The 18787-nt window shown below is 40.1% G+C and overlaps 2 protein-coding genes across 2 annotated transcripts in view; one reads left to right on the top strand and one right to left on the bottom strand.

Moving 5' to 3' along the window:
* The window catches only part of ccser1 (coiled-coil serine-rich protein 1), a 138267-nt gene that overhangs the window by 98607 nt on the left and 20873 nt on the right, over positions 1-18787 (bottom strand). The gene's annotated exons all lie outside the window — the stretch shown is intronic.
* LOC133978956 (germ cell nuclear acidic protein-like) lies at positions 3003-5522 on the top strand. Its single transcript, XM_062417321.1, has 4 exons — positions 3003-3313; positions 3834-3965; positions 4486-4614; positions 5135-5522. Exons 1-4 carry the CDS (start codon positions 3170-3172, stop codon positions 5396-5398), a joined length of 669 nt encoding a protein of 222 aa, XP_062273305.1. The 5' UTR covers positions 3003-3169; the 3' UTR covers positions 5399-5522.

The raw sequence follows: 18787 nt of genomic DNA, 5'->3' as shown, positions 1-18787 counted from the left end.
GCCCCATTTGTGTCTGTTTGCTGTGAGGAACATCGAAGTAGGGACTGAACTTGATTACAACTATGGGGATTCAAAATGGTCATGGCGTCAAAAGGTGATGATGATCATGCATTGGTTACACTACATGATTGTTACAGATGTTAGTTTCACTTCACACAACTTGAGATGAAATGAGAATATTTGAGTCATAGTAAGACCAGTGTTCAAAGTATATTTTTCTAAAAAAAATAGTGAAAAATAATGAAAGTTCCTTTCATTCTAATTAATGAAACTGTCTACACAAGGTTGAAACCAGCACTTAGAACGGGGTGTGTTGGTGCAAAAGAAATCTGCTTTACAAACTTAAAAATATTCCATCCTTCTATGTCATTATTATTATATAAAATGCATCATTAGGTCAGGTGTCTTTGAGGACATGAAGAGTAGTTAAACATAGTAGTAGAGTAGTAACAAACAGTTTCAAATGCAGATTTAATGAGAGCAAACTTTTGTGATCTGTAAGTATTTCCAGACTCATGATTCCTGTCAGAGCTGACTGTCTTCTTCTTTTATGTCTAAACACCAGGTGACATCCAAGCAGGCTCCAGCAACAGAAGAAGAGATGGCTGTGACTCCTGATGATCTGTCCTCCAAGGTTTATGGTGAAGATGATGATGATGATGATGATGATGCTGCTGCTGAAGATGGTGGTCCAACGGTAATGGAAAGAATGAATGTGATTGAGTTCTTTATAAAGTGCACTGATAACTTGACACACCAGTTTCTATTTGATCTCCATTTAGCTAACTGGTTTCACACACACACACACAAGGTTCAGGTCATGTCTTAATGGGGCCCTGTTAGGTACTCTTCCTTCAAAAGGGTTTTCCAACTTTTCTCTTCCACACACACACCAAGTTTCAGTTCATGTCCTTACTGGGGCCCTCCGTATGGACCCCTCTATAAGTGATTGTTAACCTACAGGACAACACTTCTCTGCATCCAAGCTAAAGTATTTACAATAACAATAATGCACTTTCTGAGCTGCTGCATGATGAAGAAAATATTTTAAAGTGATATCCGTTTTTAGGCCTCTGTTGGGATGTTAAGATAGGGAGACTTCTAACACTGACCCTCATGGGGCCCTGGATTATAATACTTTTGTGATCTGTAAGTATTTCCAGACTCATGATTCCTGTCAGAGCTGACTGTCTTCTTCTTTTATGTCTAAACACCAGGTGACATCCAAGCAGGCTCCAGCAACAGAAGAAGAGATGGCTGTGACTCCTGATGATCTGTCCTCCAAGGTTTATGGTGAAGATGATGATGATGATGATGATGATGCTGCTGCTGAAGATGGTGGTCCAACGGTAATGGAAAGAATGAATGTGATTGAGTTCTTTATAAAGTGCACTGATAACTTGACACACCAGTTTCTATTTGATCTCCATTTAGCTAACTGGTTTCACACACACACACACAAGGTTCAGGTCATGTCTTAATGGGGCCCTGTTAGGTACTCTTCCTTCAAAAGGGTTTTCCAACTTTTCTCTTCCACACACACACCAAGTTTCAGTTCATGTCCTTACTGGGGCCCTCCGTATGGACCCCTCTATAAGTGATTGTTAACCTACAGGACAACACTTCTCTGCATCCAAGCTAAAGTATTTACAATAACAATAATGCACTTTCTGAGCTGCTGCATGATGAAGAAAATATTTTAAAGTGATATCCGTTTTTAGGCCTCTGTTGGGATGTTAAGATAGGGAGACTTCTAACACTGACCCTCATGGGGCCCTGGATTATAATACTTTTGTGATCTGTAAGTATTTCCAGACTCATGATTCCTGTCAGAGCTGACTGTCTTCTTCTTTTATGTCTAAACACCAGGTGACATCCAAGCAGGCTCCAGCAACAGAAGAAGAGATGGCTGTGACTCCTGATGATCTGTCCTCCAAGGTTTATGGTGAAGATGATGATGATGATGATGATGATGCTGCTGCTGAAGATGGTGGTCCAACGGTAATGGAAAGAATGAATGTGATTGAGTTCTTTATAAAGTGCACTGATAACTTGACACACCAGTTTCTATTTGATCTCCATTTAGCTAACTGGTTTCACACACACACACACAAGGTTCAGGTCATGTCTTAATGGGGCCCTGTTAGGTACTCTTCCTTCAAAAGGGTTTTCCAACTTTTCTCTTCCACACACACACCAAGTTTCAGTTCATGTCCTTACTGGGGCCCTCCGTATGGACCCCTCTATAAGTGATTGTTAACCTACAGGACAACACTTCTCTGCATCCAAGCTAAAGTATTTACAATAACAATAATGCACTTTCTGAGCTGCTGCATGATGAAGAAAATATTTTAAAGTGATATCCGTTTTTAGGCCTCTGTTGGGATGTTAAGATAGGGAGACTTCTAACACTGACCCTCATGGGGCCCTGGATTATAATACTTTTGTGATCTGTAAGTATTTCCAGACTCATGATTCCTGTCAGAGCTGACTGTCTTCTTCTTTTATGTCTAAACACCAGGTGACATCCAAGCAGGCTCCAGCAACAGAAGAAGAGATGGCTGTGACTCCTGATGATCTGTCCTCCAAGGTTTATGGTGAAGATGATGATGATGATATGATGATGATGATGATGATGCTGCTGCTGAAGATGGTGGTCCAACGGTAATGGAAAGAATGAATGTGATTGAGTTCTTTATAAAGTGCACTGATAACTTGACACACCAGTTTCTATTTGATCTCCATTTAGCTAACTGGTTTCACACACACACACACAAGGTTCAGGTCATGTCTTAATGGGGCCCTGTTAGGTACTCTTCCTTCAAAAGGGTTTTCCAACTTTTCTCTTCCACACACACACCAAGTTTCAGTTCATGTCCTTACTGGGGCCCTCCGTATGGACCCCTCTATAAGTGATTGTTAACCTACAGGACAACACTTCTCTGCATCCAAGCTAAAGTATTTACAATAACAATAATGCACTTTCTGAGCTGCTGCATGATGAAGAAAATATTTTAAAGTGATATCCGTTTTTAGGCCTCTGTTGGGATGTTAAGATAGGGAGACTTCTAACACTGACCCTCATGGGGCCCTGGATTATAATACTTTTGTGATCTGTAAGTATTTCCAGACTCATGATTCCTGTCAGAGCTGACTGTCTTCTTCTTTTATGTCTAAACACCAGGTGACATCCAAGCAGGCTCCAGCAACAGAAGAAGAGATGGCTGTGACTCCTGATGATCTGTCCTCCAAGGTTTATGGTGAAGATGATGATGATGATGATGATGCTGCTGCTGAAGATGGTGGTCCAACGGTAATGGAAAGAATGAATGTGATTGAGTTCTTTATAAAGTGCACTGATAACTTGACACACCAGTTTCTATTTGATCTCCATTTAGCTAACTGGTTTCACACACACACACACAAGGTTCAGGTCATGTCTTAATGGGGCCCTGTTAGGTACTCTTCCTTCAAAAGGGTTTTCCAACTTTTCTCTTCCACACACACACCAAGTTTCAGTTCATGTCCTTACTGGGGCCCTCCGTATGGACCCCTCTATAAGTGATTGTTAACCTACAGGACAACACTTCTCTGCATCCAAGCTAAAGTATTTACAATAACAATAATGCACTTTCTGAGCTGCTGCATGATGAAGAAAATATTTTAAAGTGATATCCGTTTTTAGGCCTCTGTTGGGATGTTAAGATAGGGAGACTTCTAACACTGACCCTCATGGGGCCCTGGATTATAATACTTTTGTGATCTGTAAGTATTTCCAGACTCATGATTCCTGTCAGAGCTGACTGTCTTCTTCTTTTATGTCTAAACACCAGGTGACATCCAAGCAGGCTCCAGCAACAGAAGAAGAGATGGCTGTGACTCCTGATGATCTGTCCTCCAAGGTTTATGGTGAAGATGATGATGATGATGATGATGATGCTGCTGCTGAAGATGGTGGTCCAACGGTAATGGAAAGAATGAATGTGATTGAGTTCTTTATAAAGTGCACTGATAACTTGACACACCAGTTTCTATTTGATCTCCATTTAGCTAACTGGTTTCACACACACACACACAAGGTTCAGGTCATGTCTTAATGGGGCCCTGTTAGGTACTCTTCCTTCAAAAGGGTTTTCCAACTTTTCTCTTCCACACACACACCAAGTTTCAGTTCATGTCCTTACTGGGGCCCTCCGTATGGACCCCTCTATAAGTGATTGTTAACCTACAGGACAACACTTCTCTGCATCCAAGCTAAAGTATTTACAATAACAATAATGCACTTTCTGAGCTGCTGCATGATGAAGAAAATATTTTAAAGTGATATCCGTTTTTAGGCCTCTGTTGGGATGTTAAGATAGGGAGACTTCTAACACTGACCCTCATGGGGCCCTGGATTATAATACTTTTGTGATCTGTAAGTATTTCCAGACTCATGATTCCTGTCAGAGCTGACTGTCTTCTTCTTTTATGTCTAAACACCAGGTGACATCCAAGCAGGCTCCAGCAACAGAAGAAGAGATGGCTGTGACTCCTGATGATCTGTCCTCCAAGGTTTATGGTGAAGATGATGATGATGATGATGATGCTGCTGCTGAAGATGGTGGTCCAACGGTAATGGAAAGAATGAATGTGATTGAGTTCTTTATAAAGTGCACTGATAACTTGACACACCAGTTTCTATTTGATCTCCATTTAGCTAACTGGTTTCACACACACACACACAAGGTTCAGGTCATGTCTTAATGGGGCCCTGTTAGGTACTCTTCCTTCAAAAGGGTTTTCCAACTTTTCTCTTCCACACACACACCAAGTTTCAGTTCATGTCCTTACTGGGGCCCTCCGTATGGACCCCTCTATAAGTGATTGTTAACCTACAGGACAACACTTCTCTGCATCCAAGCTAAAGTATTTACAATAACAATAATGCACTTTCTGAGCTGCTGCATGATGAAGAAAATATTTTAAAGTGATATCCGTTTTTAGGCCTCTGTTGGGATGTTAAGATAGGGAGACTTCTAACACTGACCCTCATGGGGCCCTGGATTATAATACTTTTGTGATCTGTAAGTATTTCCAGACTCATGATTCCTGTCAGAGCTGACTGTCTTCTTCTTTTATGTCTAAACACCAGGTGACATCCAAGCAGGCTCCAGCAACAGAAGAAGAGATGGCTGTGACTCCTGATGATCTGTCCTCCAAGGTTTATGGTGAAGATGATGATGATGATGATGATGATGCTGCTGCTGAAGATGGTGGTCCAACGGTAATGGAAAGAATGAATGTGATTGAGTTCTTTATAAAGTGCACTGATAACTTGACACACCAGTTTCTATTTGATCTCCATTTAGCTAACTGGTTTCACACACACACACACAAGGTTCAGGTCATGTCTTAATGGGGCCCTGTTAGGTACTCTTCCTTCAAAAGGGTTTTCCAACTTTTCTCTTCCACACACACACACCAAGTTTCAGTTCATGTCCTTACTGGGGCCCTCCGTATGGACCCCTCTATAAGTGATTGTTAACCTACAGGACAACACTTCTCTGCATCCAAGCTAAAGTATTTACAATAACAATAATGCACTTTCTGAGCTGCTGCATGATGAAGAAAATATTTTAAAGTGATATCCGTTTTTAGGCCTCTGTTGGGATGTTAAGATAGGGAGACTTCTAACACTGACCTTCGTGGGGCCCATTGTGTGGATCCCACTTTCTGTGTTTTTTTTTCTCACTGGGTGACACCTTTCACTTCCAAAGTACCAAGTAACCTTTGGATTACCAGTAAAGTAATCCAAAGGTTTTCCTGTACTTATTTTACACACTTTCTTAACTGCTGCATGATGAAGAAAACTTTTCAGAAAAATAACTGTTCAGCCTCTTTTCTGATGTTGGAAGTTTATGAGACTCCTCAAAAAAATAGTTGTACTTGGCCAAAAGTTTTATGCTTATCAGTAGTGCTGCACAATATATCGCAAATTTATCGTCATTGCAATATCAACATATGCAGTTTCTTATTCCCCACCTTGTTTGATTGAGAGTTTTTCGGGATGATTTTCATGAATGAACAGGCAATAGCCTATGTCACTGTCAGACCGGGTACGACGGGAGTGGGGGGGGGGGGGGTCGCACTGCTGTCATGCAGTGATAAAAAGAGCCTATGTGGAGATGAATGGAACGAGCCAAAAGTCGAACATTTATTCGTGACGTCCGCGGTCGATATAAAGTGGATATGTTTCATTCATCCATGTTTTTACAGACAACACAACAGCCGATGATAATGAGTTGCGCCGCACCGACAGTCATGTGGCTCAGCAGCCAGGTGACGCACACAGCACAAGAGTCAAGACACAGCGCAGCAACATATGCAGGCTGCTGCAGCAGTGCACGTCAAAGGGACACCGCCGAAAATAAATTATAAATAGCTAAGGCTGCACGTAGTTTTGAAATTGTTTTTGCGCATGTTTTCATCCATAAAATGACCAAAAATGAACACTATAAGCGGATTTCTTGATAACGAATTATTTAAACAGCATTTGTATAGGAATGATTCCGTCCCAAGCCTTTTGATCCATAAGCGGTTTCCACTGTATTTTGATTGGTTAAAACAGCCTTCCACACGTGCATTGCGTCACTTGGTAGCGGATTCCACGGTTGCGTGTGTACGGAGTGTTTTTATTACACCACTCGTGTGGACGCGGAGCAAAACTCCGGTTTCAAAAATACCCGGGCTCGTGTGGACAAGGCCTCAGAATCCAGAAACATCAGTGCAGCACTGGATGAAAAATGCTAGGGTCTGTAAGGAGTCCAGAAACTCACTGACTTTTTGTACACACACACTGATTACAAGCAAACAGATCACAGGTGAGGATGGTTACCTTTAGTAGCCATTCAAACCCGTTTGTGTCAACTTGTGTGCTCATTATCAGGCCAAAATCTCCATAGTATGTAAACTTTTGATCAGGGTCATCTGGGTAGTTTCTGTTGTCATTATGATTTAAAACGAGTAAACACAGTTGTTTGACAATAAATGGCTTCACCCAACAACTAAACATGAGTGAAAAAAAAGTTTTTCTCTTTTCTAATTACCTGAGCCTCATTACAAATAACTGCTTATCACAAATACTGATGCTATCAGCCTAGCACTGATAGTGAAACATGTACAGTCTGCTTGTGGTAACTGCACCACAGTGTCTATATGAGATGGTATGCTCAACTTCTCTGATTATTTTGTCTTTAATGATATTTAGGAATTTGCTATCAGAGGATCATCCCTGGTGGATTATTCTGACACTGATGGAACCGATGTGGATTGTTTAAATGATCAGCCATTGGCTCCACGCTGTGATGAAGGTGTTCCAAAGTTGAGAAGGACGAAAAGCATTTGGGTATGCCCCTGACACTTTAAATATCAATAATTTATTGATCAGTCATTTACCCCTGTAATCTGTTCTCTGTAATTGATTTTGATAAATGTAAACTAAAATGTATAACCACGCCATAACATAACACTCTGCAGATGAAAAAAGTTCCAGATTTTTCTGATGCCCTCTACGACAGTGATGACAGTACAGAGGGCCCTTCAGCTCAGTCCAAGTCTGAGATGGCTTTACAAAGGGTGAGTGGAGACTGTTAGCATCCTGAAAGCCTGTCAGTAAAAGAGGTATTCAGTTTAGAAGATGTTAACCTTTAAGAGATAATACAGAGCAATAACAAACTACTATGTCAGACATACATATAACTGGTCAGATAGTCATGATTACATGTCTTTTGCTCTAGTTGGTGAGTTTGGTGGTGTTGTTTTTTTTGTAGGTGCTGCCATTTTAGTTGTAAATATTGATCTTGCTTTCATTCATATTTTCTAAAACATTTCTGTACATTTCTGCAAAGGGTGGGCCTATTTAATTTTACCTCAGCATTTGACAAACAAATTAGGATATATTTACTCCTTTTTTGTGACATAACAGTATTCAAGTATAAACAAAAAGAGATAACCTTCACCTAACACAACTCTCTTTGTAGATGCATACATTAGAAGATTTCTGTCAACGTGTCAATGATTCAGATGAGAGTATTGTGGAAGAAACCGATTATGAGGATTCCATAAAGGATGATTCCAATGAGCAATCAGACATTGAAGTTGTTCCAAAGCTGAGGACAAAAACCATTCAGGTATGACTCTGGCACTTTAAATGCCACTAACTAAGTGACAGACCTTTCCCCTCTAAATCTGTCAACAGTTATTCATTTTGATGGTTTCTGAAAAAGGATGACCACACACTCTTTTTACAGATGAAAAAGGATCCATCTACTTGGTCTAAGTCACAAAGGCGAAGGAGAAGCTGCTTCCGTCCTGTAAGTCTTCTAACTACTTTTTCTGGGTAATCACTTTGAGGGTTGTGCCTCCCCCCCCTAACTGAAGTTCTAGACATGCATATAGATGATTCAGTCATCACTATCATCAATGAGCCTGTCTGTTGATCTTGTAAATGTGGCTTCCTTAGTCTGATGTAACTTAACAGTATTTCTCTTAACATGTGATTTTACTAGACTGAAAGCACCCCGAATTTTACTCATACCACTCTAAATGCACATCATTTTAACATATATTAAACTGCCTAGACTGATATACATTTTAATCATATTTAGTATAAGGGAGAGGGGATTGAGTTATTAATTTAGGTTTTCTTTTTCTTCTCAAGATGCAAGGGATTCTTGCAGTATCAGATGCCTCTAGTGGAGAGGAGTATATTCCAGGTCCAGAGAGCACAGACAGTGATTCCAGCTTGGAAATACCAATGGCAAATAATAAGGATAATAGGCTCAAGTCCTCCAGCAAGAGCCATTCCGAGTCCTCCTGGAAGAGCCAGTCCAAGTCTTCCAGTCAAAGCAGCTTCAAAACAAATGATGGTAGTGCTGAAAGCACTTCTATCAATGAAGAAAATGATGCATCTGTCTTTGTCAGCCCAGTTACAAAAAAGAAGGATGGTTCAAGACAGTATAATAAGAAGCATCACTGCTTTTATTGTAAAAAAGAAGTACAAAAAATGTCAAGACATTTGGAACGTATGCACAATGATGAAATGGATGTTGCAAAAGCATTCAGTTTTCCCAAAAATTCAAAAGATAGACGATTGGCCTTAGATTTAATTAGAAATAAAGGAAATTTTCAACATAACACGGACATTTTGGAAAACAAAAAAGGAAAGCTGATCCCGTTCAAGCAGCCAAAAAAAAAAACTGAGGCACAAAAATTTCTTCATTGTGTATACTGTTTCGGACTGTTTACGAAAAGAAGCATGTGGCGACATTTTCGGGTTTGCAACTTCAAGCCTCAGGACGAGACAAGGGACAAGGGAAAAGGGAAAGGTAAAACAAGGGTACAGGCATTGTGTGCCTTTGCGGAACCAGCTCCTCCTGGATTTAGTGATGCGTACTGGAAGTTCTTGAATAATATGAATCAAGACAAGATTGCCATAGCTGTAAAGAAAGACCGCTTCATTCTGGAGTACGGCTACAGACTGTTTAAGAAGAACGAAAGGGTAATCAGCCAACACCAGTACGTTCGACAAAAGCTGAGGGAACTTGGCAGGCTGATGCTGGCAGCAAAAAAAGTCGCACCAGTGAACACTATAAAAGAACTTATAAAACCTGAAAATTATTCTCATGTTGTCACTGCTGCAAGATGCTTAGCTGGATTCAATGATGAAACAGGCAAATATAAATGTCCATCACTGGCTCGCAAAGTTGGACACAGCTTGCTTGCTTTGGCAATGTTTAAGAAATCTGAAGGATTGAAGGCAAGAGATAAAGGAACAGTCCAAGATGCTGAGGAATTTGCACAGCTCTACCAAGAGAGCTGGAAATTTGACATTGCAAGCCAAGCACTGATTCAGCTCAACCAGTCCAAGTGGAATTCCCCTCAACTCCTACCGTTCACGCAGGATGTCCAAAGTCTTCATTCCCAGCTGTCTGAAAAACAACAGCAACACTTACATGCCCTGAAAGAAGAGGCTTCCCCCTCAAACTGGAAAGACCTGTCTAAAGTGACCCTGGCACAAGTTATCCTCTTCAACCGCCGGAGAGAAGGAGAGGTATCCAAAATGCCTTTGTCTGTGTACATGTCAAGAGACCTATCAGAAACGCATGAAGACATTAACTTGGCCCTGACAGAACTTGAGCAGAAGCTTTGCAAACATTTTGTCCGGATAACCATTGTTGGAAAGAGAGGAAGGAAAGTTCCTGTTCTCCTCACTCCACTCATGAAGGAATGTCTTGATACTCTGGTCGAGAGGCGAGCAGAGTGTGGGGTACTGACTGAAAATGGTTTCTTGTTTGCATTGCCTCATTCTGTACATCACCTCAGGGGTTCTGACTGCATAAGACAGTTAGTGCATGAATGCAGTGGCATCAAAAATCCCAGAGCTCTGACCTCAACAAAACTCAGGAAACACATTGCAACGCTCTCCACTGTTCTAAATCTGAAGAACACAGAACTTGACCAGTTGGCAGACTTCCTTGGCCATAACATAGATGTACACAGAAAACACTACCGCCTTCCAGAGGGGACCCTCCAGCTCGCCAAAATAAGCAAAGTCCTCCTGGCATTGGAGCAGGGAAAGCTTGGAAAGTACAAAGGAAAGAGCCTGGATGAAATTCACATTGATCCAAATGGTACTTAGTCATATATATTTTTATATATTTACATATATTTTAATGGAAACAGTTTTGAACAGGGGCAAGCTTGTATTGGCTGGAGTTTGACTATAACAGCACAATTTAAATTTAACAATTTAATCAGTCTAGCTATTTATGTTCCCCTTGATTGTCAGAGGTAGATCACTACACTTTCAGCTGTCCAGCTCATTCATACAGTATTTTGTCAATTCACATTTCAGAGGCTGTTGAAATTGAAGCTTGTTCACAAGAGGATATTGAAGGTATGTTTGAAGCATTTTTGACACTGGTTCTGAATTATCAGTCATTGGATTGGAATATTTGGGTCTAAATCTTCTTTGGCTATACAATGACAGCAGCTTCCCCTACGTAAATTATTGCCATTGCATATTTGGAAATAGGGAAAAGTGACGATATCTTATCACACAACATTTAAAGCTTTCAAATATTCTGTGACTTTATAGACTCACAAATTTTGAAAAATTTGATCTGCTATGATTTAATCTGTCAAATTAGAACAGTATGCACAACTTTCTGTCACCTTGGATAGATTCACATTATATACTAAATTATCAGAAAGAAAAGGATCAAATGTAGTCAGTTTCTGGAATGCTAGGACTATCTTGTTTATTTATTTAAACTATTTTCTTTTTTCAGATGCAAGTATGGCAGATCAGGGTTCAGAAGATGAGACCATCACCACACCACCATGCAAAAGTAGGTGCAGAGGTTATTGTGTTATTAGCAGGGGGGGTTGAGGGTGGAGGGAACAAACCCTTATAGTCTGAGTGACAAGTAACTACTGTATATAAAGTAGATGCACAGAGGACATGGGGGCCTAGTGGGTGTTAGGCATGTGTTTCCTACTGCAATTTTTGAGGTCTTCCTGTAAGTCTCTTGTGAAGGCTGCAGAGACGTGTCTGTCCCTGCCTTGATTATCTTGTTCATAGTCCTCACAATCTTGTTCAAGGGTTTCAATTTAGCAGTTGTTGCTCCAAACCACACTGGGTTGTTGAAGAATCAGGCAGGTTCATGGACAAATTCTGCCCATTTATCTGTTAAAAACTCAGGCACCATGTACAAATTATATACAATCTTTATTCCCTATTATTACAATTTTATAGTTGTTGCAATGACAAAATTAGGTATGCGTGACAAACATAAATGCAGCCAGCTTACCAAGAGCTACTTCGTATTCATATTTGAGTCTATAGCTGTCTCGTTTTTCTGTTTAAACTTTTTTCTCTGACCAGATGCAAGCACACCAGAAGAATCAGACGACGAGGACAGCACCACATCCCTACAACAGATCCCTTCAAAAAAGAGAGGTACGTTAAGAACACGGGTTGTTATTTGACTGTGTGACATATAATATGCAAGACAAGCTTAAAGCTTTGGTATCTGCATCATGGCATCACAGGCTTCATGGCTTTGTAATTACATGGTCATGGTTTTAGGGCTAAGGAGGGGAGATAGACCTAAATATTCATATATTTAAAGCTCAGAGAATTGTGGTGGGTTGTGGGATGACTAGGCCTATGTCTGAACAACAAAAATCAAAAGACCAAAACAGAACGTGGTCTGCCGCTCATGACAAAGCATGCTCTCTTTCCCTCTCTCGTCGAGCAGCTTCACCTCCCTGGCCCTGCTTGTCACTTCTTTCTGTAAATTAATACAATAGAGACAAATAGTTAGGGGGTTGTGTGTAAAAGGGGTATTTAGTTAATGGTTGGTAAAACTATGTATTTTTCCTGACTGTGGGACAGTCCTGTATGGTCTCAACCAAGTCAGTACTTCATTGGATGACAAATGGAATCAATCAGATTTTTTCAGTTGTAGTTACAAGTTAAAGTTCTTATAACTCTGTAACTTGTCATTTTTATGCCCATTTAGGTAAAAGAACTGTTGTCAAAAAAAGCTGGACAACGGAAGAATCTGGTGCAGTCGAACGTCATCTAAAAAAACAAATTATCATGAACCAAGTCCCAGGTAAAGAGGAATGTGAGCGCTGCATCACTGCAGAACCGCAAGCCCTGAAAAATCGCGACTGGAGGGCGGTTAAATATTACGTCAAGAACAGAATTACTTCTCTGCGGAGAAAATTGGAGTGAAACTATAATTTTTTTTTTCTATATTTTTTTTGTTTTTTTCAATGAAAATACTCCCTTTCACCCTGTTAAGGTTGTTTGAGTCCTTTGAGTTAAGGTTGGTGAAGTCATAACTTTTATATGGTTTTATATTTTGAGATTTTTATGTTTGATGATTTTTATGTGAGTTTTATATTTTTGTTATGTTATTTCTCCTACAATGACTGTTCATTTCCAACAATAAATTCATTAACTAAGCCTTTACAGGCCGGTTTCTGTGACGTACACTCATTTCTACACACAAAACAGCCCAAAAATTAGATATTTTCTAATTAGAGATGGATTTTCTTTTCATGATTACAACTGTCTGAGGTCAGACAATGTTTATGGGGAATATCAGTTTTTTTGCATTTTTACTTTTTAGTAAAGTGTTAGATTTAAGTAAAAAAATAGCTTTTGCAACAATAACTCCATCTAGTTTTTGGTCCCTGCTAAGGTAGAAAGACTTGACATATCTGTGTGTGTGTAAGTGGATCCCACAAGTAACAAATGCTAGAAACCTGTCCCATAAGTGACCAAAAAAACTAGCGTAGAGAAAAAACTTTAGAATATGGCTAACCTAAAGTGACTGAAAATTTTGTTAATTTTTTTTAAGCTTGCCTGATTTTTTACAGAGGTCTGGGACCATTGGAAAGGGTGGGCCCCACAATTGGGTTAAAAACGCATGACCCTATGAAGGGACAAATACGAGTATGTGTGTGTGTGTGTGTGTGTGTGTGTGTGTGTGTGTGTGTGTGTGTGTGTGTGTGTGTGTGTATGTGTGTGATACATTTGCTGACTATACTTATTCAGGTGGAATTAGACAAGTTGGCAGATACACTGAATGAATCATATTAACATTAAACGAATTTGTTCTTCTGTGTTTGTACGTATGTGCTAATTCTATATAATCACAGATTACGTGTCTCTCGGAGAGACGATGGGGCCAACTGAGAGTGTATCACTATGTACCATATCTACACAGAGAGGGGAGTTTCTTTTTGAATCTCAAGGTGTCTTCTCAATGTTTCTCGTTACTGCTCTGTGCTGTATAAATACCCAACTGACTCAAGACTCAAAAGTATACTGTATTTCTTACACTCCCCTCTCTGTTGCCGTCTATGCTAAGTTTAACTGACAAGACCCAGCTAATTCCCTCTCACTTACATTTAGATAGACACTGAATGAGTCAACACTGGAAAAAGACATGAAAACCCACAACTTTGCGATTATGACAAATGAATGAAGTACAGGTAATGCTGAAGTGTGACTTGATGACATGATATGGGGAGGATATGATAGGACATTCCTGGTTGTGGGTAATATACTCAGGGTGTTAATGAAGAGTCTCAACAGCATGATATAGAGAGGACATAAACCATAAACAAGCAGCAACAAAATATTAACTTTAAAGTCATGTTTAATTGAGTTGTCACTTGTGGGTCGGAGGGTTGGGGGGGGATTGGGACTGCTCCACAAATGTTGACATTTCAAGTCTTACTATGCCATCCCAGCAGCAAGTAAATGCTTTGGTTGCGTATTAATCCACTAATCAGAAATGGAAATGAGAGAATTGAGACCTTCATGAGTGTCTACTGCATACTGACAGAGAAGCAGTGTTTGCGTGTCTTCTCCTTGGACTACCTGTCTTTTGCATACTAATCAACAGCAATAAAAAGAGATAAAGGGGAAAAAAAGAAGAGGGGGAGGGGAAAACTTAACAGGCAGGCTGCTGTAACCATAGCAACAGGTAAGCTATATCCCAACTGTCAAAATTGAATTTCATCTGTCTTTTTCTATAGGAGAAACAAGGGAGGGGTTTATGTCTTTACCAAAAACTGATATTAAGATGCAACACACAAACAAATATTCTGTATGCAGCAGTCTAATGCGCCCCCTGACACCTTCTTCTACCAACCAACAAGCACTGAAGCACACGCACTACTGTCAGTGAAGATGGCAATTATTTTCTACGGCAAGACATTGCAACAGTCAAAAGTACAAAACACAATAAAGAAGGCTTTATGGAACACAGCAAATGGAGCTAAATACATATAATTGTTTCCAAAAATGTTGGTCAGTCTACATTAGGACAATATTTTGCTCTGTACAGTATGAATGCATCACTCTGGAGTTATCAGCATTCTAATATAAATGGTGAGCATGGCACAAGGGACCTGTAAATGAGGCTGCTGTGTTAAAAGCTCATAGGCTTACACTACTCCCTGCTAAAATACATTGAAATGAATACACTCTAATGTTTCTAGTCTCTTCCTTTCCCACTACACTGTCCTTCAATATCCCTGTGTGCCTCTCTCTCTGTATCTCTCTTAACATCTATGCAACCACTTAAAACTGGAAAATAATATTTTGCACAAGGCTGTTTACTGCCATAGCTTTGTTACTGTGGTATTAATGTTTACAAAGTAATAAACACAGACATTTAAATGCCTGCCACCAAAATCATCCAACTGTCATACATCAAAGAAGAGGTATGCATGTTAGTATGTGAGTGTGTGTGTGTGTGTGTGTGTGTGTGTGTGTGTGTGTGTGTGTGTGTGTGTGTGTGTGTGTGTGTGTGTGTGTGTGTGTGTGTGTGTGTGTGCGTGTGTGCGTGTGTGCGTGTGTGTGTGTGTACAGCAGATGTTCTGTGCAGCCTGTCTGACAACCAGCAGTATCCTGCAGCTGAAATTCTCTCTGGACAAGCTGACTGACTGACAGGTAGGTGTGTGTGTTTGTGTGTGTATGTGTGTGCGTCCTTGTGTAAGTGTGTGTTTGTGTTTTCCTGTGTGTGAACAGACGGGAGCTTGCTTTGCCTCCAGCAAATCAATGTCCCCTTGAGGGAATGTGGAACCTGAGACAAAAAAGAGAGAGACTGAGAGAGGAAGAAAGACTGTGAAAGAGCTAAAGCAAGCCCTGGGCAAACACACTTTGCTCTCTTTCTCCCTCTCCAATCTCAGCTCCCTCACTCTTCTTTACACATTTTACACATTTTCAAGTAAAATCTGTGTGAAAACATTTGGTATGAAAATATCAGTGAAGATGTTTAACAACACAGTGGGAAATTAACACCTGCCTGGAGCTACATGTTGTTTAGGATAAGAAACCTAGAGCTGATTCCATTATGTAACCTAATAATGTTTCCACAGACCAAAACATGTTTGCTGTACCCATCACCGGTATGGAATTCAATTTCAATGCTTTTTTAAATTAAACAAATGTTTCATGCAAATGCCTAAATAGTGTGATTTGTGTCCTTTATCCAAGTGTAGCCACACTTTCCATCCAGACTTTTTAAAAAATGTTCATTGAGCCTACTTTGCTGCTCTGCTACAGAATCTGCATCCCTGCTGTGGAGAATTTAACCGAACACATACTGCTCGCTGAGCCCAATATATCATACCACTGACTAACTGTCAGCAGCACACACACTGTTAAATGGTGTGATGTGTCTACAGTTTTTAGGGCTGGAGTCACTTGTGTTTAAGACTTCAATGCAGAGTGTTGAGTTGTTAGAAAGGTGGTATATTAAATGGGTACTAATTACGTCATCACTCGGGCACACCGTGATTTAAATGAGAATTAACTGCATGCCTTTGGCATTTTGTGTTTTTAGTGAAATGTCTCAACACATATTGAATGGATTAAAATTAAATTTGTTAACGTGGTGCTCAAAGAATGAATCCCAATGATTTTAGTGATCCCTTGATTTTTCAACTAGCACCCGAAGCACTAGTTGAAAAAGGTCAACATCTCAACATCTATAACAATAGTTGGATTGAGACAAAAAATGTACAGACATTTGTGGTTTTCAGACAATGTATCTTAATGTTCCTAATGTTCCCCTGACGTTTCCTCTAGCACCTTGAAATTTAGAGGAATCCTTTGGTAATATCATGTCTGAGATTGGAATGAATGGGATGACGCAATATATTCATATTATGGCCTGAACTGCCATGCTACAATCCAGAAAAACTCAATCACACAGAAGAAAACTGGTTTAACCGGTTTAGCCTTGACCCTGTGTAAAGACGGCAATAATGCAAGTATTTGATTGTGTGGACATGAATACTTTTCCAGTACTTTTAAATAGGTGAGGAACAAAAAAAATAGTACTAAAATATCACTATTTTTTTCTTACAGTACATTGTTGATATACTGCTGCCAACTGTCCTGGAAAGGCTGAATAGGCTGGTGATGGTCAGACGAAGGGCAATTGTAGGTGTCAATGAACAAAGAAATGCGAGGAAAATAACCAGCCATGAGCAGCTGCTGTTAGAATCTCCAGAAACAGGGTCCACTGGAACTTTGACAGTCACTAGAAGCACATTTATGGCCCTCTATAGAAGTTCTTGTGGTACCTGTGTTGTAGCAGAGCTAGCGGCTCTTCTGAGAGAGGCTCTCCAGTGTCTGTGGGAGAGTGTCAGTATGTAGCCATAACCCTGCTGTTTATCATGTTAATGTTACTGTTGTTAGCCTTGAATATCTCTTAAAGTTCTGAATATAGCAGTTAGTAATCAGCAAGTTTTGTTTTGTGTTTACTGCCACAGAATAGGAATACGTGTTTGATTTATTAGCACGATGTTGCCTCTCTGTTGTCTCTTATCAGACTTGCTAACGCTACCAGCAGCTCTGTGTGAGAAGCACAAACTGAAGCTACAGTTATCAGTGTTACTGTTAATAAACACTGTACATTATCTGAGTATTTCCTGCGTCACCTTTGTTGTGTTATATCGTTTATCAAGGAGGAAATATTGTGATAGCATCGTATTGTGAGTTCACCTGTGATCCCTACAACTACTATCAAACACAAGTACAGAAGTGGGGCTGCAGTATAGATGAAACAACCAATGAACTATCTGACAAAAACATTGGATGGGTTTAAAAGGTTGACTCCCCACTCGCATGATTCACTGACACTGTCTACAGAAAATGTCTCTCTATTCAGCAAAACATTAAAAGAGTGTTTGAGGTGTGATAAAAAACGCTACTCAGAAAAACAGAAGCCAAAGCTAAGTCCAATGTCTCAATGGTGTAGTATAAATCCTTCAACCTCTACTTCAAAACCACTCACACAAGTTTGACCTGCACAGTCTCTGCAAACAAAGATCATAGCCAGTTTGTTCAGGGGAAAACATGGATCGACAGCTACATTTAGTAAATGGGTATGAGCAAAAATAAAATAAATTCAACCCAGGAGTGGAGAGAGTAATAATCATCTGCTGGCTTGTCAAGACACACCACCAGACGATACTATTGGTGATACAATCCTTTATTACCCACTGGTTCCATAAAACCAAATAAGCCCTATCCATAGAGCTGCTCTGTGTGTGTGTGCCCAGTATAACCTATGCTGATTTGTGTGTGTGGAGAAGGAACAAGTGGACAAATCAAATCAGATATGGAACCGTCCTTGGCATCGTTGCTCACATGTAACACACAGAAACTCGGAGTGTTCTGTTTCAGCCTTCGGCTACCGGGAGAAAGAGAAGAACAGAAAGATCACTTGCATATTCATTCGAAGAGAATTGTTTAATGTTTTTATTTACCCTCCGTCTTTCTGTGTTAGAGCCTTGTCTCATCTCCAAGAAAGGGAAAGACATGAAACATGTTGTGCATTTACAGGGAACGAAGATGAGCAATTTCTAGAATAGACAATACCGCCCCGTCCCCCCATACCCCCCTCTCGTTCTCTGTTGTGGCAATAGAGTACTGTATGTGGTGTAAGAATAAAAGCAGCACAGAGGATAAATGCCCCTGTGGCCAAGTGGGTAAGTGCATCAAAACAGATCCTTGAGCCAGCCATGTGATTGCATGTGATTGAATGCAGTTTTGGGACAGCCAATGCCCATTTTTCTGTCTTTCCTGTCCATGATTGTTGTTCTAGTTTGTCCAGCCCATATGCACACAAATACTCACAAGCAAGACATTTCTTTTAACCATTTGTCTTCATTTGCTTTATTAGAGCACAAGACAACTCTGCTC

The sequence above is a fragment of the Scomber scombrus genome, chromosome 4 (assembly GCF_963691925.1).
Source record: "Scomber scombrus chromosome 4, fScoSco1.1, whole genome shotgun sequence".
NCBI lineage: Eukaryota > Metazoa > Chordata > Actinopteri > Scombriformes > Scombridae > Scomber > Scomber scombrus.
Note: the sequence above shows the minus strand (reverse complement) of the source record. Positions and strands in the feature narration are given on the sequence as shown.